This window comes from Suillus paluster (genome assembly GCF_016628075.1).
Source record: "Suillus paluster strain FC165 chromosome Unknown EDB91scaffold_19, whole genome shotgun sequence".
Lineage (NCBI taxonomy): Eukaryota > Fungi > Basidiomycota > Agaricomycetes > Boletales > Suillaceae > Suillus > Suillus paluster.
In genome coordinates, this window is record NW_024537579.1 from 108,856 (window position 1) to 129,652 (window position 20,797).

The following is a 20,797-nucleotide window of genomic DNA, read 5'->3' on the forward strand; positions in this document are numbered from 1 at the left end:
TAAGTAGTACCCGACGCGCGTTACACAACAACATTCAACTGAGTATATGCGCGACTATGAGTCAACTCGGGTCCGACGATGATACTCGCGACGACGCTAGAGTCCATGGCAATGGTTTCAATGAAAATGGTATGTTTTTATCGCAGTACTGAACAGTGAACACCAGGGACCTTATGTTGTCATTATAGGACCTTTGGAGAGCGCATATAACAATGGCAAGGGTATCGCAGTCTCCGTGACATTTACCCCACTTCTACCACCTCCAGCAACTGGAGAAAAACGCCGCAAGAATGCTAAATCACCACCCATAAACCGTGCCTTCTTCATCCACGAAGATTCAACCCTCCGCGACCTTCTCGATACAACATTCGAACACTATGACATCTCTGAGAAAATGATGTACGGTATTGGGAATCGATCAGGTCTTCTCTCGGCTACCAACTTCACGATCACGTACACAATCCTTCGCACGAACTATAAGAATATTGTTCTCGCAAACCTCAGTGATTTCGACACAATCATGGAGGAAGTCAAAGAACACCGGTCACCAGCCTTCAAATTGACTATCATCAAGACCAAGGTATGTATTTTGGGTGTTTGTATGTGATTTGCAGTAAGCTAAATACATGGTAGTATGATGATGGCGAAGAAGCTGAAGAAGATGAAGAAGCTGAAGCTGAACCTGCGGGTAAGAGGGTGGGATATATGTGTTTCGATTGTCTTCTTGTCACTCATGTTGCGAAGGCTGCAACAGGTCCAACTGATGAGGAGATAGAGCAAAACGAGGCAATTGCAAATCTGACTCGTCAGTATACCTGCGAAGACCGAGCATGTGGTTTCCGTATCTGCTGGCCAGCTCCACCAGACGCCAAACACGTCAACCTGACACCATTACATCTCAACACGTGGGCTGCTGCGATGGTCTGCGTGATGTTCTGAAGTATGTAATCTGCATGTGTCACTAACAGGGTTATTACACAATAGGTTGGTCCGAACAAGCAGCCAGGTGTCGACTTAGACAATCTGCCAAACACGAAGATTTTCGATGTTACATACGCAGACCCGACTGATATTGCTACTCTCTCACGTCGACGTCTCAATACAGTTACCCAAACCCAATCCTCCGCACCAAGTATTGTCATCAACAATGACTTCAAGGATATTGTGGGCCTCCTGCATGGCAAACGTGGACCCGATCACGCTGCCAACATCCCACAGCCTGCTGCTCTTCGTCTGAAGTTGAGTTTGATTGATTTTTGTGAACGCTTCAACCTATCGCTATGGCTACGTGAGAAGTTGGACAACATTGACATGACAGGCCCACACTGTCTTCGGTTCCTTCAGAATGCTGACTTGCTTGGTGCTGGACTGTCTCTTGGTGAGCTTGCAGATATTTGTGATGCCGAGGAACGGTGGATGCTTGATGCTTAGTTTGTATGGCTCCGAGCTTTCAAAGTGTATTTTTCGGCTGCAGTATTCACAGACACCCATTCATAATATTATGCTACTGTATTGTAACAATGCTATGGTCAAGCAAGATAACCCGAGTGACGAAAGAAGCCCCAAGTCATCTCGGGTGTTATGACAGAACATGCAGTGTACAGCTCATAGTAAGGAGCCTTAGGCCCATAGAACCCTAACCCTTGGCGACGGAGATGTGACTTGATTGCGGAGAATGCTTGCTCAATAGGATTGAGATCCGGGGAATATGGTGGTAAGTATTCAATGCGGCACCCTGACAAAATAGTGAGACAACTCCGTATCACAAGCTTTATTATACTGACCATAAGCATGAACAAGCTCTTCGATTTCCTCCACATGGTGAATACGAGCATTGTCCATAACCAACACACTCCGTGGCCCTGGAAATGGAGTCGTGATAGGAAGCTAATAATAACAGGTTACTGATACATCACAACGACACTGACAGTTTGAAAATGAACCACATCATTTTGCAAAAAATCGATGAAAGTCTTGCGATTGAATGATCCTTCAACAACTTTTGCAGCAATGATGCCCTCATCGAGAGCCAATCCTGCTACCATTGAAAACCGACGTTTCCGAACAAATGGTTGATGCTGCTCAGCACATGCACCTCGCGGAGCACGTCCCCAGCGACGTGAGTATGTACGGTCATCTTTTGAAACTTCATCCAAACAGAGTAATGAAGCTGGCGAGTATTGCGAGACACAACGAACGAAGTCTGCGCGACATAGAGAGTCACGTTCAGCTGCAATCTTCTCAATGTGCTTGAGATTGATGCCAGCACGCTCAAAAGATCGGTGAATGGTGGATAGTGATGTCTGTAGAAACCGGCCATCCTGAAGTCTCAGCTGGTATTCATCGAGGAATAGGGTGGGGTTATGGCGAGCAAGCCGAATGAGGAACTGGATATCATGCTGGGTGAAAGTACGAGGCCTGCCCCTGCCAATTGCCTGAATTTTGGCTACACTGCCAGTGGCTCGTTTACGACGTTGTGTGCGGTAGATGGTTGACTTTGAGATCTGTGTGATGGAGAGGATTTCTTTGGTTGCATATCCTTTGTTCGCCATTCGCAATGCAGCATCTTTGAGGTCGTCGCTGATCCGTCTATTGCCCATCGTGGAGAAGAGTAATGTGTGACTCACGAGATGCTGGCTGAGGCTGTACGCTGCTGTATGCCACACGCAACAGGTGACCAATTCCGAAAATATATATTTTTACACATTCGAAGAGTGTCATTGTTTATGAAAATCGCAATAAGATGAAGCAGGCAATTCATGATGTAAACCGGACTCACTGTTAATCTGCAAATTGATCGCTTGGTGATCGACAATATCCGCCAATTGACTACTCACATCAGTTCAAGTCTTTGGTGTTCAAATGAGGTCAGTTAACTATGCCACTTAAACAGATCGGAGACTCACTGTCCAGTAATGTTCTTCAAGCCTTGTGGAGCTCTCACAATCATGATCGTAAAGATGAGGTTTATAGCACACATCACACTGTTAAATCATGTAAAAAGTCTGCAACTGTTCGATCCAGGAGCGTACCTGTAGAATAAAACTCCATCTGCAAAAAGCGCGCGGACGACATGTCCTGCCTCCTTATTTTGTATCGAGGGCAATGTGCGGTTCAAAGTCAAGGCGAATACAACGGTGTCATAGCAGAGAGGAACCCATGCCCATGCGGATGCGAGCCCCTTTCTAAGCACTCTGTTAGCCCTTCCGCTGGCTGGAAAGTATGTATTACATACGCAGAAACAAAGAACTCCATGCGACAAGCTGTGCGAGAAATGTGAGCAGATGAGATAAGGAACATCCAGAAAGACGGTTTCACAGTGGACATAAGAAGGGTGAGGGACAGCTGACCAATGGATTAGCTCGACCCGAACCGCACGCCAACTTTGACGCTCACCTTCGCCGTGACACAACAGCCAAGCGCTAACTGCCACCCAACCAAACAACAGTGATGCCACGAGGCTTATAGTATATCTGTTATTACGATACATGGCTCGAACGCTGATGTATGGGATTAAGAAGCTGTGTATGATGATAATTGACACGTCCGGCTTGAGAGCTCACCGCAGGAACATCATCAGCGCCACGACTTGGATCCCAATTGCTGTCATGGCCCCCTCGTACCGAACGAAATGCTCGCACCTGTGTACCTATCACAACGCAGGAAAGTTTTTTTAAAGGGATGCCTTACTTCTACATGTCTCTTTAGATTATACATATTACGGAGAAACGAATGGCACTCACTATGAACGACCAAGAAGGCAGGCTGTATGCTTCATGACAATAAAATGTCACACGTTGGCATGGCATTTCAGAACTCACCAACAAGGTTCACTACAAATCCAATGGGTGTGAGGTACCGATTCTAAGGCAAAGTCAGGACGGAAAGGTCGTTATCTGGCCACAACGTACGAGCAAGAATAAGCACGTCACTTGAAATCGATGTCAATACCAAGAAAACGTGCATAATTTACGGACGAGCTTACAAAAGTTCTTCGGACGACCCCATATGATCTCCACCTGTGGTGGGTTAGCCTTAAGCCAATGTACCAGAATAATAATAAAAACAGACCTCGTCTGCAAAAGTGATTGCATGATCCCACACCAGAATTGTCAAACCAACAAAGCCAATAGCCTTCAGATGTCTCCTCAGCCTGAACCCCTGTATATGTACTTGACAACCCACAATAGTTTGCGAACTGGTACGAAGGGTGAGGAAACCGATGGACTTAGCATGAAACACAGCACTTACGCTTCCAGTGCATCACTGATGATTTCGGTCTTCAGTGGGGTCGACATTGTCAGCCTGAGCGTCACTGTTAGACCAACCGCTTCAGTTTGCGAATAGTTGGCGGCGAGCAGAATGGCCAATGGTACCCAAGGGAATGAAGTAGCGCACAAGGGAGTCAGACCAGCACAAATTCACTGTTCATTAATATGTGCCTGCAAAGTCCTAAAAGAATTCGCAAATCGGATATTACCAGCACGTAGACCTTGCAAAGGCGCCAAGGGACCATGATCAAACGACAGCTGTCGATGTGCATGTGCCGCTGCCACAGCCTGCTAGCGTCTGTACTTTATGGGATCCCAGGAAAGTCCACGGCGACTCTCCTGTTTTCTGTCACTGGAAGTCTGGAACCCTGGAAACCGGCGACGACCGCCCCAAAGTTTGGAACCGAGCTGGGGCAGAACATGGAGGTTTTCCTATATCGTGATCTGAGCATTGAGCAAGGCAGGTGCTGACAGCGCTGAGCGCCGAGCCGACCCGTCCGCATCAAAGTGCATATCAAAATAGATGGTATGAATGAGGACATGATAAAAGAACTGAAAGAAGCTGTGAAGCATTTCTACTACTACTTAGTACCGTAATACAAGGTGGATCCATGATCCGTTGGTCGACGAAAAATAAGCAGATGTATGAGAGGCTACGATACGGGGACCGTATCCATAATATAAAAATATGGTCCGCCAATGGTGGGCGTTTCGGAGACGTACAGCCAGAAGCACAACTTCAGAACCTTCAACGATGACAACTGATCATGAGATACGCTGCCGTGCATTGCCACTCGGATGCCCCTTGTGTGTCTACAGAATCAATTTGTGGTACGGAATGCATGATCGATTCAATGTTGTCTGCAAAAAAAAGTAAAAAAAGAACAGGAGGTACTAGTGAGCCCACTGAAGCTGTGTGCACTATCACATATCAAGCATGCCGCCTTGTTGACTGAACCATATTGACCAACGTTCCAAGGTGACGAAATACGTTCCTTTCCCCTTATGAGGGTGTTATCACTTCATATGCGCATTACGCAGGGTGCGCCAAGCAGATACAAGCGCATCTCCCCGATAGTCCCCGACAATGTCGGGTTGATGTCAGGCTCAATCACAGCATTCTCCGCATGGACTTGCGTACCAAAAGTTTTTGATTTAATTGAAGCGGGGATTCAAGGGATTGAATGAGCAAAGGAACAAAGTTGTCTGAGTGCCACGACATATCATTACAATTTAATTACATACAGGCTACCTAATCGTAAATTCCTCCAATTAGCTTTCCTCGGACATACTCGAGCTTGAAGCTTGAGAACTATGCAGCTACGAGTGATATAATGCCATGAGTAAACTAGATGGCAGCTTCCTGTCCAATATACGGAATTCGAGAATCTCTTCTGTCGATGATTTTTCTCGTCGAAGGTAAGAAAACAGTTACAGTTGGTATACGTATTACGCGTGACGACCTCTGGAATCTGTGTAAACATCTCGATTCTATTGAGGGAAATCTGAAAGTGACAGGCTGAACGACGCACCTTCCACAGGTCTGTTTTATTCGATACTCCGATGTACATCAATCATTGTTGAAGTTATTGGCTCCTGGTACCGACTGTGTTCATCGTCCAAAACCTCGAATACATCAGCCGCTGCAGGGCAGGCGAAGCAGATGCGAACTTGGTCATCTCGCTGTCCTTGAGAGGAGACAGCACCTTCGAGTGCTTCTGTATGACCTCGCATTCGGGACAATTGTGACCTCGCTGACGAATTCTGGGAACTGCAACCTAGGGGCTGTAGCTCCAAGACATCTGGGACAGACCTTTCGCAATCAAAGCAGAGGGGAGATCTACTTTGCGAATGTGTGGTGAGTGATGTAGGACCACCAAGGCACTCCTTCTTTAAGCTTAGAGTAATGCGTGACATTATTGTGACCTTGTAAACAAATTCATTCGGGGATAAGAATCATATGATGAAGCTAGAAATTCGTGATCTACAACCAGACTCACTGGTAATCTGATTTCTTGTTCATCGACAATCAGCTCCTAAATCCGCAATCAGCTACACTCACATAAGTTCAAGTCTGATAAGATTTGGTTTTCGGAGGCTCGGAGTCAATGAATTAATACCATATGAGAATGACTGAGAACTTACTGTCCAGTTATGTACTTCAAACCTGGCGGAGCTCTCACGACCATGATCGTAAAGATGAGGTTTATAGCACACATCACACTGTTAAGACGTAAAAAAGAATGCAACTGTTCGATTCAGGAGCATACCTGTAGAATAAAACTCCATCTGCAAATAGGGCGCGGACAATATGCCCTGCCTCCCTGTTTTTTATCCCGGAAAATGTGCGGTTGAAAGTCAAGGCGAACACAACTGTGTCATAGCAAAGAGGAACCCATGCCCATGCGGATGCGAGCGCCGTTCTGAGTACATTGTCAGCCGTCCCACTTACTGAAAGGCATTGATTACATACACAGAAACAGAGAACTCCATGCCACAAGCTATGTGAAAACTGTGAGCAGATGAGATAAGAAGCATGGAGATAGATGATTTTACATTCGGTATACAGAGAGTGAGGGACAGCTGACCAACGGATTAACTCGATCCGACCCCAATTGGCTTTGGGACTCACCTTCGCCGTGCGTCAACAGCCAAGCGTCAACTGCCACCCAAGCAAACCACAATGATGCTACGAGGCCCACAACGTATATATTATCGCGGTACATTGCTCGAACGCTGATGGATGGGATTCAGAAGCTGTGCAAGACGATAATTGACGCGTCTTGATTGAGAGCTCACCGCAGGAACATCATCAACGCCACGACTTCGATCCCAATCGCTGTCATGGCCCCCTCGTACCGAACAAAATGCTCGCATCTGTGCACTTGTCATGATACATTAAAATCTTTAAAGGGATGCCTTACTTCTAGATGTCTCTTTAGCTTATACTTATCAGAGAGAAATGAAAAGCACTGACTATGAACGACAAAGAAGGCAGGTATGCTTCATGATAATTAAGTGTTACACATCGGCATGACAGACATTCAGAACCTACCGACAAGATTCAGTATAAATCCGAGGGGGGTAAGATATCGATTCTACACCAAAGTTAGGTCGAAAGGGTCGTTTTCTGGTCGTCAACGTACAAGCAAGAATAAGTATGCCACTTTGAAGTTGATGTCACCCCAGAGAAGTGCATAATGCATGGACGAACTTACAAAAGTTCTTCGGACGACCCCATATGATCTCCACCTGTGGTGGGTTAGCCAATGCACCAGCAGAAGAGCAAAGACGGACCTCGTCTGCAAAAGTGATAACATGATCCCACACGAGAATTGTGAACCCAAAGAAGCCAACAGCCTTCAGATGAGTCTCCTCAGCTCGGACCACTGTATATGCACTTGACAACCCACAACAGTTTGAAAACTGATACGAGGGGTGAGGAAACCAAGGAAGTCAACATCGATCGCAGCACTCACACTTCCAGTGCGTCACTGATGATTTGGGCCTCCGATGAAGTCGACATCGTTTCACTATTAGACCAAGTGCTTCAAGAATCAGAACAGAATGGCCGACAGCACTACTGAGTGCAAAGTGATAAAGTACTGGTACAGAAGGAATATGGGCAGTTAGACTAGCCAAATTCATTGCGATGAAACAGCATCTTGGCTAATTGATGTAAGCAGTGTGGAATAGTGTGGAGTGTCGGCAATCAGGCCACAGCCTGCCCACCATGGCCACAACCTGCCCACCATGGCCACAGCCTGCCCACCATGATCGCAGGGTAGTGTTGCCGTCGAACCAAGGTGACCTCGAGGTAACTTCGGTTCGGTTCGAAATTGAGGCAGTTCGATACAACTCGATTCGTTTATGCCTCGTTGTAGATAAGCATCGAATTAGGAACGAACTGCCAAATGAAATGCTAAATCTGGCCTGTGACTTGGTGATTCATTAGAGCTAGTAGTACTCCAGCAACCTCACATCTCTAGCATTTCCTCAATGTACTCTGCTCCTCCGTTGTCCGTCCTCGAACCTTTTGGTATAGAACGTATTTTCGTCGGACCGTAGTACTGCTTTAGCGCCGGAGGACAGGCGCCTGCAATACTGTACAATACAAATGTTGAGCAATCCTCAAGCGTGGTTAGGCGACGGATGTATAGGTCATCGTATAAATTCGTGCGTCGTACTGTGAGTTTAGTATTATATTCCCAAAACATGAGTTTTCACCAGTGGAACAGTTCTGCAGCTTCTGCTATCCCTTCGGCATCTCAGCAACAGCATCATCACCCTCACCCAGGCTATACAAGTCTGGCATGGTCCGCCGCTCATGCACGTCCACCATTTTACCCTCACACACCATATGGGCTCCCAAGCAACACTTCTGCATCTCCACATCTCCCACATCCATTGCCTGTCGCAAATACATTGGCAAACATGCATCACTTTGTGCAAGCCCCTTATTCACCAGCTGCAGCAAGCTTTACACCGTCAAATCCACTTACCGACATCACTCCTACGGCTGTCAATAATACCGCTCCAACTACTACTACGAGAACGCAAAAACGCGGCTGCGACAGGACCAAAATCCCGCGCGAAGAAACACAAGAACGACGACACGACTTCAAACATTCAAACAGCAACTGTATGTTGTGTTGGCCCATCGACTGCGCCGACGCACACAGATACTACGGAGCTACCTCCCCCTCCTTTGCATATATACACAAATCCTTTGCACACTCCGTCGAAGCAGATTCTCACCACGAGTAATGCAAGCACTCCAGACTCTTAATTCTTACAGACAGGAGAGATTATGTTTCACTAGTGATTTGATTGCAAAAGAGGGTGACTACAAGATTTCGGGGCCTGTGACACGAAGAGCTGCAGAGGAATTGATAGTTACGGGGAAGTTTGACGAGCTTGCTAACCTATTACAAAATGTCGACGACGATAACGTAGAATGAAACACAGCCAATTCATATCTACTTCACTTTACAAACAATTCTCATTGGCTAGAGCTTCGAGCCGTATTCGTTACACTTCGGTTCGTTCCACCTCGACCATCGAACCTGGAACGAACTCCCACCTCGTTTCGATTTGGTTCAATTCGCGGCAACACTATCGCAGGGAAGTCCGCATTCATAAGCGAAAGCTTAAAAATGATGTATACCCATACTGTTCGGAACCGATTTGGGGCAAAGTAGAAAGGTTTCTCGACACTGACCTTCTCCGACGTCGGCATCAAAATGCATTGATATCAAAAATAGACGTTAAAAATAAAAACATGAACATGATAGGAAAGCTTCGGTGAAGCAATGTCCAAAATTCGTAGGCAACAAAAAACTAGCAAAGGTATAAGAGCCGATGACATAGGGAACACCGTGTCTATGACAAAATCTGGATATGGGTTAGCCAAGTCTATCTGCAGTAGCAGGCATTTCACGTACGGCAAGAAGCACAACTGCAACGACGATGACAATGATAATCATGAGACACGCTGCACGTCGCCCAGCTTTACGCTGGTGCTCGGATGCAGTCGAAAGCTCCTCGGCTGCCCCTTGGGTATCTACAGCGATGGAATACACGTTCGATTCAATGTTGTCTGCAAAGAAGAACAGTAGAAGCCAGTAAGCCAGTGTTGATAACTAAAGTATGTCACACACCAAGCATGCCGCCTTGTTGGTTGACCAGTGTTCCAAGGTCGCGGAATATCTCCGATAGTTCGTGTATACCGGACTCAATCTCTTGAATCTCTGCTTCTCGTTCTTGGATCAAAGACTCCTGGTACGCAAGTTCGTGTGGAGAAAGCTGTGACTGAAGAAGTTGAGCCTGGCGTTGTCGGGGAGATGCGCTTGGCTCTCGTTGGCGCAGCCTAAGCATATATGAGGGAATAGCACCTTCACGAGGCTGCAGTCACGTACGTGTCATCATGGTGCTCGTCTTCTACTGCTATCTTCACCCCTTCTACCACTGTTCTCTGGCGCTCTGCGCTAACTTGTTGTGCTCTTTGAAATGCTACCAAAGACAGCTGCAAGTCATGTGATATCTTCTGAACCGAGGTCTTGTGTTGAGGCTGGTACGTTTGATCAGTCGACAAGAAGGTACGGTTCAGAATACGGATTTACGCTGGTCGCAGCTGTCGAGGCAATCTTTTTCAAGTCCTCGGAGCCTCGCTTGGCCATAGCCCTAGTCGTCTCGGTGAGGTCATGTCTGTCCCGAATATAATCAGTAACTGTGGTGGTGACTAGCAAGTAATGACGCACAAAGACTTCCTTAGTGTGGCAGAGTCCTTTGTAGTGCCAAGTTGGTCAACGAGCTTGAGGATACCCTGTACATTCGAATTTATCTTGAACACTTGGAGTGAAAGTGACGATTGCAAGGAGAGAAACGCAGACTCTTCACGGGGCTGGAGCGCTGTCGAACTTGATTGTCCCGGACGCGCAAGGCCAGTTTCAATGTCCTGGAAGCTCATAATGGCACAGAAGAGCTGAGGGAGGACAATAGCGGCAAGGTTGTGGTCCTCACGCTGCCGCGCAGTCAGTACCCAAAGGAGTTAACGAAAAAGCGCTTACAAATCATTACGAATGTAGTCGTTCCGATTCCGAAAAATGCCTCGACCCTCGTACTTTCTTTTTAAAAAAATTCAAATTTATTGTCCTTTGGGGTCGTAGACCCTATGTCGGACACAACCCTTTTCGCGGGAGGCTTACTCCCGGCTGTCTATCGTAGAAGGTGTAAAGTATCTGGCAGAGTATGATGCAATGCGTACTGCGTTAGCGTATGTCGGGCAAAAGCCGACGCCAACGTCGTCATCAAAGAACTCGTGAGTCTACCCAGGATACTTTATGTCGATTACGGCGTTTTACATGACTTTAAATATAAAGGAAAGAAGTTCTATATATGACGATATATCGTCATATAAGACTTTATCTGCGGCTCATCAGTTCACTGATGATACAGGGGCATGTCCGTGGTGTGAGATGTATAAGAGCGGTGGATGAGGTGAATGTGATATTTGTGCATTGCATCGAATGGGCGTCTGATGGTCGATAGTCTGGTTGTTATATTGTTCCAGTCCAAAGCCTACTTCCTCCGTCCTTCCACAATCTCTGTTCCTACGGCGATGCTCGGCCTGCGAGCTTCCTTCCCCTTGGCGTGTCACTTTTTCCTATGCGATGTAGATGGTAATTGAGGGGGACATCGTGCTAACTTAGGTACTCAAGCTCAAGGCTAGGGTACGGACGAAAGTCTCCAAGCTGTTATTAACATGGCCATATAACACGTCACTCGCGGGGGTTATTAACAGGCATATTATTTAACACTTGCGCGACCTAAAAATTCAAAAAATTCTCACTTAGCACTAAACCCTACCGCCAGTCATTGCCAGTTACTCGAAACAATTGATGGGAAGGAGCCTGAGGCTCTTCGACATGTACGAGTGGCTAGACAAATGCCGCTCATGCGTGTCCACAATCATTGATGCCACAAAGAGCAGAAGGAGCCCGAAGGTTAAAGGTAATCCACGGTGGGCTGACGTGAAACTTCGTCTGTGTTCTTAGTTCTAGTTTCGTCACTTCTGACGGGCGCACGAAAGTCCTGCCGCGTATGCTGACCGACCGACTTAAATTCGTGCATGATGTAAGCTCTTAGTCCTTCAAATGTTCTTTTGTGATCATTGCTGAGATATCAATCATGTAGCTTGCGGCTATTTGCCCCATGGTTGCACAAACAGTCAATAGGCCCATTGCCTAATATCCGGCAGCCTCTAGCAGCTTGACAGCGGCGGCAGCTGTGTAATGTAATTACCGTTACGGTGATAGCCCTCCTGGATTTGATCGTGATACCAATATCAATCACTTGGTAGTATCACGTCCTCCCTCTTCTTAGCATATGCCGCAGTCAGGCGTGGCCTGGTGTAAGTATGTAGATATGACGGCGATCCCCATTGTCATGGTCTGCCACAACGGCATCGCATTATCCGTGGCTCGTAATGGGAGTCCGTTAGAGCCCGTCACGGTTGGCTTCATACGAAGGAATGACTGCCTGGCTTCAATCGATTTGACTTGGAAAGACTGACCCACTGGCAATCCCTTGGTGACGTCCACTCAGATTATGACTTGGACACTCCCGCGCTGAGTCGGTGTGGGTTTTCACTAGGTTATTTTCTCGGATAAAAGTTCGCAAATTCATCGGATTCGACGTATCTACCCTGTTTTCTGCATGGTGATTGCCACATATCCGCCTCTTTCTCATCCCAGCAGCACTATTGAAATGATTTTTCTGACGAGACTTCACAGTATATAAGCGCGACAGGCGATAGTAGGAAAATGACCTACACTCCCCCCTAGGCGGCACACCGATGGGATCATATTCGATACACCTTACAGTCCTTTTTGCATTTTTAACCAGCTTGGGCGTGCAAATTCATGCACTCTCTCCAGAATATACCGCGTGCCAATTGCAAAAGAGCGTGGTCGCATCCCCGTTGACTGGGTGCCCAAAAGGAACGATCTTTGTGTCGCCCACAGATGACAGAGCAAGTTTCAAAAAAGTCCAAGATGCAATAAAGTCTCTGTGAGTAGCAGCTAGAACTATGTCCTTGTCTCCTGTATTGATATTTGCCCAGGCCAGAGACGGGCGACGCAATCATCCTAATCGGAGAAGGAGAATACAATGAAATGGTTAATGTCGCGCGGGCTGCACCGCTCACTCTTCTGGTATCCGTCACTTTCTGAGGTGTTTGAAGTTCGATTGCCGAGACATCTGTTGTATAGGGTCAGCTTGATCCTTACACGGCTTACGATTCAGCGGGGAATGCTTCTCAACGCAACCTTGTTCATATTTGGAACAATTTATATGTTCACGATGGGTTGACCGACGAGGAGACCGCAACCCTCACCGTCGCGCCTGCCTCTGGAGAGCACTTCGGCAACACTAACTTCAGAGCGTATAATATCGACTTTGAAAATCGCGCTGTAAGCGTTGCCTCCTTCCTTTCATTTGAAGATATGCACAATCTCACCCGATCAGGCCAACTACGCGATTTCTCAGGCCCTCGTCACCTCCCTCAACCATGTAAATGCTTCCTTCTATGGCTGCACCTTCGCTAGCTATCAAGACACGTGGTACACCGGCAGTGGTGCATATACATATGCCGTCGACAGTATAATATATGGTTCAACTGATTGTGAGTCATGTTGTCTTGGATCACGCGGGTTGCACCTGCTGAGGTTGTGATAAGATCTTTTCGGATATGGCACTGCGTAAGAGTGTCTTCACGCGTATACTAAATCCATCGAGTAACTTTTTGAACAGATGGTTCCAAAATGTGATTTTGGCCAATCGAGCTTGTGGCGGCGGCATCACAGCCTGGCAGGGTACACGCGGCACCAGGAATGGGGCTATACATCGCCGATTCCAAAATCATTCGGGTCAGTTTTTTTGGTCTGATGCTCAAGCCCTCGATGATTATCTCCAATTCAGTCACCGGATGCTAGTGCGACCACTGTGACTAATGCCCAATGCTACCTCGGTAAGCTAAAGAGCGGAGCACATACTTCAATTGTAACGCTGAGTTGTCCACGACTCCTGTAGGACGTCCATGGAATGACCTGGCCATTGCTGTATACTTACGCACTTACATGGACGAGAGTATTCCACCCCGTAGGTTTTAGACCCTGGGCTTCAAAGTAAGCACAATCGTAAGAACGGCACCAATTGCTGACTTGTTTACGACAGAAATACTGGCACTATTCCACGCACCACTTACTACGCCGAGTTTGATTCAGTATGGTAAGCTTCGTGTACTTATGCTGCTAGAGCGGGATGCTTACATTGTTTGCAGGTCCTGGAGGGGGCACGTCGAAACGTGTAGCACAAGACCATATCATGACTTCCGAGGAGGTAGACAAATACTTCACATTGGAGGAAGTGTTTTTTGAAACACCAGCGTGGATTGATTTTAAGTACAAGTATTGATAGGTGTTGCCGTATTGTACTGAAAAAGACTCTGACGACCAAAATCCGTCAGACTGGTTGTCATTCGTTATACTTTACCCCGAATCCCTTTGTCCCCTCGCATCTCATACACGCAGTAGCCACACAGGTTCATGCCGATCCAAGCCTAGGGGAGCTTCCACATTCTTAGCAGGTGTGGCGGATAGCTGCACTGCATGTCGCATGGCTACCATCGTCCTTGGGGTCCCTTCAACTTGCCTTTTGTCACCTGTCGCCTCGTGGAGTGTGACCGACAATGCGGCTACCTCAGCATCTGTTCGTTTTGGAAGAGGTTTCCCATCCCCGAACGCAATCTTTGGCTGAATTTGCCCAAGTGATCGCAGCCACTGCGCAACTGCTGCTAAAGAAACACGGACTTCCCAAGAGCTGCCCTCCTGAACCGGTAACATGTTTTGAGACTTTGACTACTACGCGAAAGATGGTGCTGAGGATGGACTCACCGTGATCGTTTTTGCGATCGCAGCTTGAATGCCAAAAGCGAGGAAGTACCCTGCGACATGATCTAAGGCATGCATGTGGAGTGCTCGAGGTTCTGGCTTATCCACGACGGGTTGTCCATTAAATTCAGCAAAAGCTTCAGCCTCCGCCCAATTGAAGCCCATAGCGGTCTGCACGAGCGAGTCGAACTAGATATGTTATTGTCAGAAAGCGTAGTAATGAAGAGAGAAAATGTGTTACACCGCGCTTGTTCTTCCAGGGCCCTTCCCAGCCATACGTTGTCAAATTGGCGCATACAATACCAGGGCGAATTTTGGCAAGCTCATGGGCCCCGAAACCTTTGTCTCGAAGGCTGCCCTGGACGGTATGCTTGCAGGAATACGTCAGCATCCTTCACTAATTCTTTCAGGCGGTCGTGGTGAGTGGGCTCCGTGAGGTCGAGTTGCGTCGTGCGCTTGCCACGAGATGTATCAAAGTCGATGAAGGGTAAGTCAGGAAGCTTTGGGGACGAAACCAGGAGTACATCAGCGCCATATGCTATCAGGTTTGCAGATCGGTGTGGCGCATCTAATTGAGAGAGGAATGTTGGCACATACCTGCGAGCGTTCGGCCGCACACCGGTCCTGCAAGCACTCGGGACAGATCCAACACTCTAATTCCGTCAAGAGGGAACGGTGGGGACCCCTTGATTTCCCGTTTGGGAGCGTCTCCGATCTTTATGAGCTGAATGGGAGGGGTTCCTCGTAATGCAGCTGCTTGGGGATGCTTATCCCATTCCTCGAATGACCTATAGGCAGAAACACACATGTTCTGCTTTTCTGCTTCTTCTTCAAAATCTTTCGCGTTCCATTGCAGTAAGGCAGCTTGAATGGCTTTACGAGTGGATTCGCACTGCAGAATATTGAGGATGGCTTCTGCGTGGCTTCGGTGATCATTAGCTAGGTATCAAACGTGTGCTTATAAATATGATGCGAACTGACTGCGGAAAGTAGGTTTGCAAACAAACGAAACTGTTGTCCTTGGTTCTATAAATTCCCGCCAGTTGCATCCATGGGAATGGAGTGGCCCTCTGGTCATCTACGGAGTGCCAATATTCACTACTGGATGTCAGTAAGATAAACTCAACACCAACGGAATACGTAACCTCGAGATATCCAGGATAGCATGACGTGCATCGACGCTTACGTCTTGCATATTTCCTGTCCTCAAAGAATGGATATACGCAGCTGCTAGGCCTGATAGGCCAATCGATGTCTGAAAGGGGCTGGTTCACGGATGATATTCGAGGCTTGAATATGTTTGCTTACCTGGGCTGCGCTCCCTAGCTTGAAGGAAGAATTGATTGCAGTGTCAGGGGAGCCACCGAGTTTGAGGTGTGAAAGCATCTCTTGAGGCAAATCATTGGCGAGCCACAGAGAAGTAGCCTGGTCCCAAGGCTCTGAAGCGCCTATGTCGGACATGTTTCTGCTGCAGATAAGTAAACTTTGAACGGGGGGACTGGTAGGATGTGCTTAGTAGATAGGGTATTCAATATGTACCAATAACATGGATCTTTTTTGATATCTTGATGATGATGTGGCCATCTACGCTACGAGTAGCCTGATCTAGAGGAGCTAGAGGAGCTTTTACTTGTCATTTATGTTGTCGTACTGGGGGTATACCATACCCGTGAGTCATCCGATGTGTTTGTCGTGATCTAGATTTGATCTCGATTCCCTCTGTTTGCCCTTAGAAACAGCCTAACTACTGTATTCGGACAGGTGTGGGCACCGACTCTCTGCTGTTCTCGTGTACTCATTTGAGTTTCAGACTCATGCATCCGCACAGCGACTCCTTTACTACATCCATTTGCTGGCGCCTCCATTGTTATCTCAGCTCGAATGCTCGACCATCAATCTATCAAACGCGCCGTTCCGAGTCCTGATATTGCTGCCTTTGGCACGTTTTCAGCTGGTCGGGCAGGTGTACCTTGGCTGGAGCTTCCCGGGACCTTTCTGCAAAGGAAATAGTACCGCACAGTTCAAGCTTGAAACGCAAATGTACTGCAACCGCAATTATATCATCGATGAGTCCAGTTTCTTCCTCTATGGTTGCGCTCGCGACTGAGCAAGTGACTTCTACCATCGAGATGATAGCTAAGCTAACAACGTCCATCTTCGTCCTTACGTATGATATGCGAATTTCGAGTATGCTAGATCTAATGAACCAAATCGCATTTCAGTGTTGAGGCCATTCAGGCCCTTATTTGTGGCCCGTCATGATTGGTTTCATACGAGGGAACGACTGCCTTCATTCCATTGGTTTGGCTCGGGGAGACTTGTCCGTTGGCGACCCGTTGTTCAAATCAACTCAGATCATGACTTGGACGCTCTCCCACGCTGAGTCTGGATAGGTTTTCACTGGAATGATATTCTCTCGGATAAAAGTTCGCGAGGATTTGACGTATCTACCTGATTGTCTGCATGGTGACTCATGGTGATTATCAGCAATCCTCCTCTTTCTCAAGTTGTCAACCCAGCCATGAGCAATTCCCGGTCAAAATGTAACAGCTACTTATGAAACATGGAGTCCTCCAAGCCATCGTTAACATGCTAACTTTCACTGTTCAGGCGAGTATTTGTTAGTCGCGAGACTCCACAGTATGTGAATAACTAGTTGTCGTTCGTTTTACTTTACTCCGAATCTCTTCGTCCCTCGAATCTCACACACGTGGCTGTAGAGCAGCTAGAGACTACGCTGTTCAAAGTGTCAACGATCTCGAAGGGGAAGTCGAAGACTTCGATCGAGGGAGGAGAAACATTGATAGTGGAGAACAGACATTTTGTTCATCAACCCGTGAAAACGGAGATTCGCATCCGTGCAACGCCGAAACGTCGAAGACCCCCCGTAGATCTGACTGGAACACATTCCGACCACCAATAAGTAGGCTATACAAAACTTGACGAATCTTGCTTGCGTCATTCTCGCATAAATGACCGGCAGTATCACTCCACTGGACTCATGGAGGAGCAGCCCGCTTGGGTAGCATCAAAAACCTGCATGGTGGAACTCTGGGGCTGAACGGCAACATCATCCGAAAAATCGTCAACTATTTGAAGCGTTCCATTTAATCCTGAGCGTTGAGTATAATATCTAATCGCAGAAGGAGGCAACCACGCACCTTCATCACTTGCTACGGGCAGTGGAAATGATGCACACCAAAAAGTGGCCAACGAGTCCCGATAGTATACCTGTCAGTCTCGATCCCAAAACAACATCGGTCGGCAATCCATCCTGCACAACAAACGGAAAGTCGATCGTCAACTGCACGACACGACCAGCAATTTTCGCTTGAATTGGCGGGTCGGTCGCTTGACCCGTACCGTGGCGGGTGCGGTGTAGCTTCAGAGACCCGCGGGTTCACCCGTGCTCAACCCTACTCAAACTAAGGGCATCTCAACTGGCGGCAAATGACGAAACACATTTGAGTATTCTATTCACTAATATTAATTTACGAGCAGTCCCTCATGAAAACTGTTGCGCCTCAAATACACATACTTTATGAACAAAGGCATAGTAAGTGTATGCTATTCGCTAGTGGTATAAAATTTTATATTTGGAGCGCTTGCATTATTTTTTCTCCGCTCGGGAATCGGGATTCTGAAGGTTTTGGCATTCCAAATAGGGCAACCGGTTGTGGGCACCAACGAAAGCACTCTACTACTCAGACCATGATATATGTTAATCATCAAGAAGGAACCACTGTTGAACGTTGAATGTTGAACTACGGTCTTCCTTCTATGGATATTAATGTCTGACCATGTAGGTATGGGATCCGACTACGCTCACGATTGTTTTCATACGAAGGGACGACTCGGACTGCATTCCTTCAATAGACTAATTCGTTGACGACCCGTTGGTCACGGTTGGTGATGCCACTGATAAGTTCACTAGCTTAGATCACGACTTGGGCGCTCTCCCGCGCTAAGTCGGTGTAGGTTTTCGCTAGGATATTCTGTCGGATATAAGTTCGCAAATTTCTCGTATTCGGCATATCTAGTACCTGATGTTCCGCAATATGGTGATTGCCATCTATCCGTCTCATTCTCATCCTAGCATCACTATAGAGATGATTTTTCTGACGAGAATCCACAGTATATAAGCGCGACGGGCGATAGTAGGAAGATGACCTATACTCCCCCCAAGACGACACACCGATGGGATCATATTCGATACACCTTACAGTCCTTTTTGCATTTCTAACCAGCTTAGGCGTGCAAATTCATGCGCTCTCTCCGGAATATACCGCGTGCCAATTGCAAAAGAGCGCGGCTACGTCCCCGTTGACTGGGTGCCCAGCAGGAACAATCTTTGTGTCGCCCACAGATGACAGAGCAAGTTTCAAAAAAGTCCAAGATGCAATAAAGTCTCTGTGAGTAGCAGCCAGAATTATTTTCTTATCTGTTTTGTTGAAATTTGCCCAGACCAGAGACGGGCGACGCAATAATTCTGATCGGAAAAGGAGAATACAATGAAATGGTTAATGTCGCGCGGTCCGCACCGCTCACTCTTCTGGTATCAGTCACTTTCTGAGGTGTTTGAAGTTCGATTACCGAGACATCTGTTGTATAGGGTCAGCTTGATCCTGATACGGCTTACGATTCAGCGGGGAATGCTTCTCAGCGCAACCTTGTTCATATTTGGAACAATCTATACGTTCACGATGGGTTGACCGACGAGGAGACCGCAACCCTCACCGTCGCAGCGACCTCTGGACAGTCCTTCGGCAACACTAACTTCAGAGCATATAATATCGACTTCGAGAATCGCGCTGTAAGCGTTTCCTCCTTCCTTCTATTTGGACATATGTACAATCTCACCCGATCAGGCCAACTACACGATTGCTCAAGCCCTCGTCACCTCCCTCACCTATACAAATGCTTCCTTCTATGGCTGCGTCTTCGCTAGCTATCAAGACACGTGGTACACCGGCAGTGGTGCATACACATATGCCGTCGACAGCATAGTATACGGTTCAACTGATTGTGAGTCATGCTGTCTCGCCTCATGCAGGTTGCATCTATTGACGTCGTGAACAAGATCTGTTCGGATATGGCACTGCGTAAGAGTGTCTCGATGCATACACTAAATACATCGAGTGACTTTTTGAACAGATGGTTCCAAAATGTGACTTTCGCCAATCGAGCTTGTGGCGGCGGCCTTGCCGCCTGGCAAGGAACAAGCGGCACCAAGAATGGGGTATACATCGCCGATTCCAAAATCATTCGGGTCAGTTTTTTTGGTCTGGTGCTCAAGTCTTCGATGACTATCTCCAATTCAGTCCCCGGATGCTAATGCTACCACTGTGACTAATGCCCAATGCTACCTCGGTAAGCTAAAGAGCGGAGCACATACTTCAATTGTAACGCTGAGTTGTCCACGACTCCTGTAGGACGTCCATGGAATAGCCTGGCCATTTCTGTATACTTACGCACCTACATGGACGAGAGTATTCACCCCGCAGGTTTCAGACCCTGGACTTCAAGGTAAGCACAATTGTAAGAGACCGGCGCCAATTGCTGACTTGTTTACGGCCGAAGTACTGGCACCATTCCGAGCACCACTTACTACGCCGAGTTTGATTCGTATGGTAAGTTTCATGTACTTATGCTGTCAGTGTCGGATGCTTACATTATTTGCAGGTCCTGGAGGGGGCACGTCGAAACGTGTAGCACAAGACCATAGGTTGACTTCCGAGGAGGTGGACAAAAACTTCACACTGGAGGAAGTGTTTGTCGGTACACCAGCGTGGATTGACTTCAAATACGAGTATTGATAGGTGTTGTCGTATTGTACTAAAAAGACTCTGGCGATGGAAAATCGTCAGACTAGTTGCCGTTCGTTTTACTTGACCCCGAGGCTATTCGCCCATCGCATCTCATACACGCGGCTAAGGGGCAGCTTGAAACTACACTGTTCGAAATGTCAAAGATTTCGAAGGGGAAGTCGAAGACTTTGATTGAGGGAGGACAAACACTGATAGACGAGTTCGTTCGAACTGACTGTCATAGTGGTACCAACGGATCCGGATGATG

At 47.3% G+C, this 20,797-nt stretch overlaps 7 protein-coding genes across 7 annotated transcripts; 3 read left to right on the forward strand and 4 right to left on the reverse strand.

Annotated features, from left to right (window-relative positions):
* Positions 1-2,833: 2,833 nt before the first annotated feature.
* EDB91DRAFT_1081158 (uncharacterized protein) lies at positions 2,834-4,298 on the reverse strand (the record flags this gene model as incomplete). Its single annotated transcript, XM_041315346.1, has 12 exons — positions 2,834-2,849; positions 2,907-2,984; positions 3,033-3,213; positions 3,236-3,263; positions 3,397-3,426; positions 3,564-3,641; positions 3,744-3,772; positions 3,822-3,864; positions 3,912-3,931; positions 3,986-4,019; positions 4,072-4,153; positions 4,252-4,298. The coding sequence occupies 12 exons, from the start codon at positions 4,296-4,298 to the stop codon at positions 2,834-2,836; spliced, it is 666 nt and encodes a 221-aa protein (XP_041178273.1).
* Positions 4,299-5,451: 1,153 nt separating this feature from the next.
* Positions 5,452-8,130, reverse strand: EDB91DRAFT_1346297 (uncharacterized protein). Its single transcript, XM_041325887.1, has 16 exons — positions 7,751-8,130; positions 7,685-7,697; positions 7,490-7,631; positions 7,418-7,437; positions 7,327-7,369; positions 7,249-7,274; positions 7,071-7,150; positions 6,904-7,007; positions 6,828-6,854; positions 6,745-6,772; positions 6,542-6,694; positions 6,417-6,494; positions 6,334-6,345; positions 6,272-6,278; positions 5,804-6,197; positions 5,452-5,755 (listed from the first exon to the last, which is right to left on the reverse strand). The coding sequence occupies exons 1-15, from the start codon at positions 7,795-7,797 to the stop codon at positions 5,820-5,822; spliced, it is 1,158 nt and encodes a 385-aa protein (XP_041178274.1). The 5' UTR covers positions 7,798-8,130; the 3' UTR covers positions 5,452-5,755; positions 5,804-5,819.
* Positions 8,131-8,306: 176 nt separating this feature from the next.
* Positions 8,307-9,262, forward strand: EDB91DRAFT_234720 (uncharacterized protein). Its single transcript, XM_041326549.1, has one exon. It carries the CDS (start codon positions 8,424-8,426, stop codon positions 9,036-9,038), a length of 615 nt encoding a protein of 204 aa, XP_041178275.1. The 5' UTR covers positions 8,307-8,423; the 3' UTR covers positions 9,039-9,262.
* Positions 9,263-9,416: 154 nt separating this feature from the next.
* EDB91DRAFT_1126199 (t-SNARE) lies at positions 9,417-10,806 on the reverse strand. Its single transcript, XM_041318424.1, has 6 exons — positions 10,532-10,806; positions 10,394-10,478; positions 10,190-10,341; positions 9,932-10,140; positions 9,716-9,870; positions 9,417-9,665 (listed from the first exon to the last, which is right to left on the reverse strand). Exons 1-6 carry the CDS (start codon positions 10,738-10,740, stop codon positions 9,654-9,656), a joined length of 822 nt encoding a protein of 273 aa, XP_041178276.1. The 5' UTR covers positions 10,741-10,806; the 3' UTR covers positions 9,417-9,653.
* A 1,772-nt stretch (positions 10,807-12,578) lies between these two features.
* Positions 12,579-14,246, forward strand: EDB91DRAFT_1275066 (carbohydrate esterase family 8 protein; the record flags this gene model as incomplete). Its single annotated transcript, XM_041324643.1, has 10 exons — positions 12,579-12,842; positions 12,895-12,985; positions 13,043-13,243; positions 13,299-13,455; positions 13,510-13,531; positions 13,645-13,699; positions 13,752-13,800; positions 13,863-13,931; positions 14,007-14,060; positions 14,113-14,246. The coding sequence occupies exons 1-10, from the start codon at positions 12,628-12,630 to the stop codon at positions 14,244-14,246; spliced, it is 1,047 nt and encodes a 348-aa protein (XP_041178277.1). The 5' UTR covers positions 12,579-12,627.
* A 104-nt stretch (positions 14,247-14,350) lies between these two features.
* EDB91DRAFT_1236737 (CoA-transferase family III) lies at positions 14,351-16,183 on the reverse strand (the record flags this gene model as incomplete). Its single annotated transcript, XM_041321500.1, has 8 exons — positions 14,351-14,659; positions 14,726-14,911; positions 14,964-15,080; positions 15,106-15,260; positions 15,320-15,645; positions 15,704-15,820; positions 15,868-15,977; positions 16,031-16,183. 8 exons carry the CDS (start codon positions 16,181-16,183, stop codon positions 14,351-14,353), a joined length of 1,473 nt encoding a protein of 490 aa, XP_041178278.1.
* A 2,736-nt stretch (positions 16,184-18,919) lies between these two features.
* Positions 18,920-20,549, forward strand: EDB91DRAFT_1221340 (carbohydrate esterase family 8 protein; the record flags this gene model as incomplete). Its single annotated transcript, XM_041320909.1, has 10 exons — positions 18,920-19,134; positions 19,187-19,277; positions 19,335-19,535; positions 19,591-19,747; positions 19,803-19,824; positions 19,877-19,991; positions 20,044-20,092; positions 20,155-20,248; positions 20,300-20,352; positions 20,405-20,549. The coding sequence occupies 10 exons, from the start codon at positions 18,920-18,922 to the stop codon at positions 20,536-20,538; spliced, it is 1,131 nt and encodes a 376-aa protein (XP_041178279.1). The 3' UTR covers positions 20,539-20,549.
* Positions 20,550-20,797: the final 248 nt, after the last annotated feature.

What these genes read in the sequence shown, in the direction of transcription:
- EDB91DRAFT_1346297 (XM_041325887.1), bottom strand. Translation starts at nt 7,797, where the DNA reads ATGTCGACTTCATCGGAGGCCCAAATCATCAGTGACGCACTGGAAGT. An exon ending in TGGCATACTTATTCTTGCTT is followed by an intron (nt 7,370 to 7,417) that starts GTACGTTGACGA and finishes ACTTTGGTGTAG; the next exon opens with AATCGATATCTTACCCCCCT. An exon ending in TCACTCTCTGTATACCGAAT is followed by an intron (nt 6,773 to 6,827) that starts GTAAAATCATCT and finishes GTTTTCACATAG; the next exon opens with CTTGTGGCATGGAGTTCTCT.
- EDB91DRAFT_234720 (XM_041326549.1), top strand. Translation starts at nt 8,424, where the DNA reads ATGTATAGGTCATCGTATAAATTCGTGCGTCGTACTGTGAGTTTAGTA.
- EDB91DRAFT_1126199 (XM_041318424.1), bottom strand. Translation starts at nt 10,740, where the DNA reads ATGAGCTTCCAGGACATTGAAACTGGCCTTGCGCGTCCGGGACAATCA. An exon ending in GCCACACTAAGGAAGTCTTT is followed by an intron (nt 10,479 to 10,531) that starts GTGCGTCATTAC and finishes TATTCGGGACAG; the next exon opens with ACATGACCTCACCGAGACGA. An exon ending in CCTCGACAGCTGCGACCAGC is followed by an intron (nt 10,342 to 10,393) that starts GTAAATCCGTAT and finishes CAAACGTACCAG; the next exon opens with CCTCAACACAAGACCTCGGT.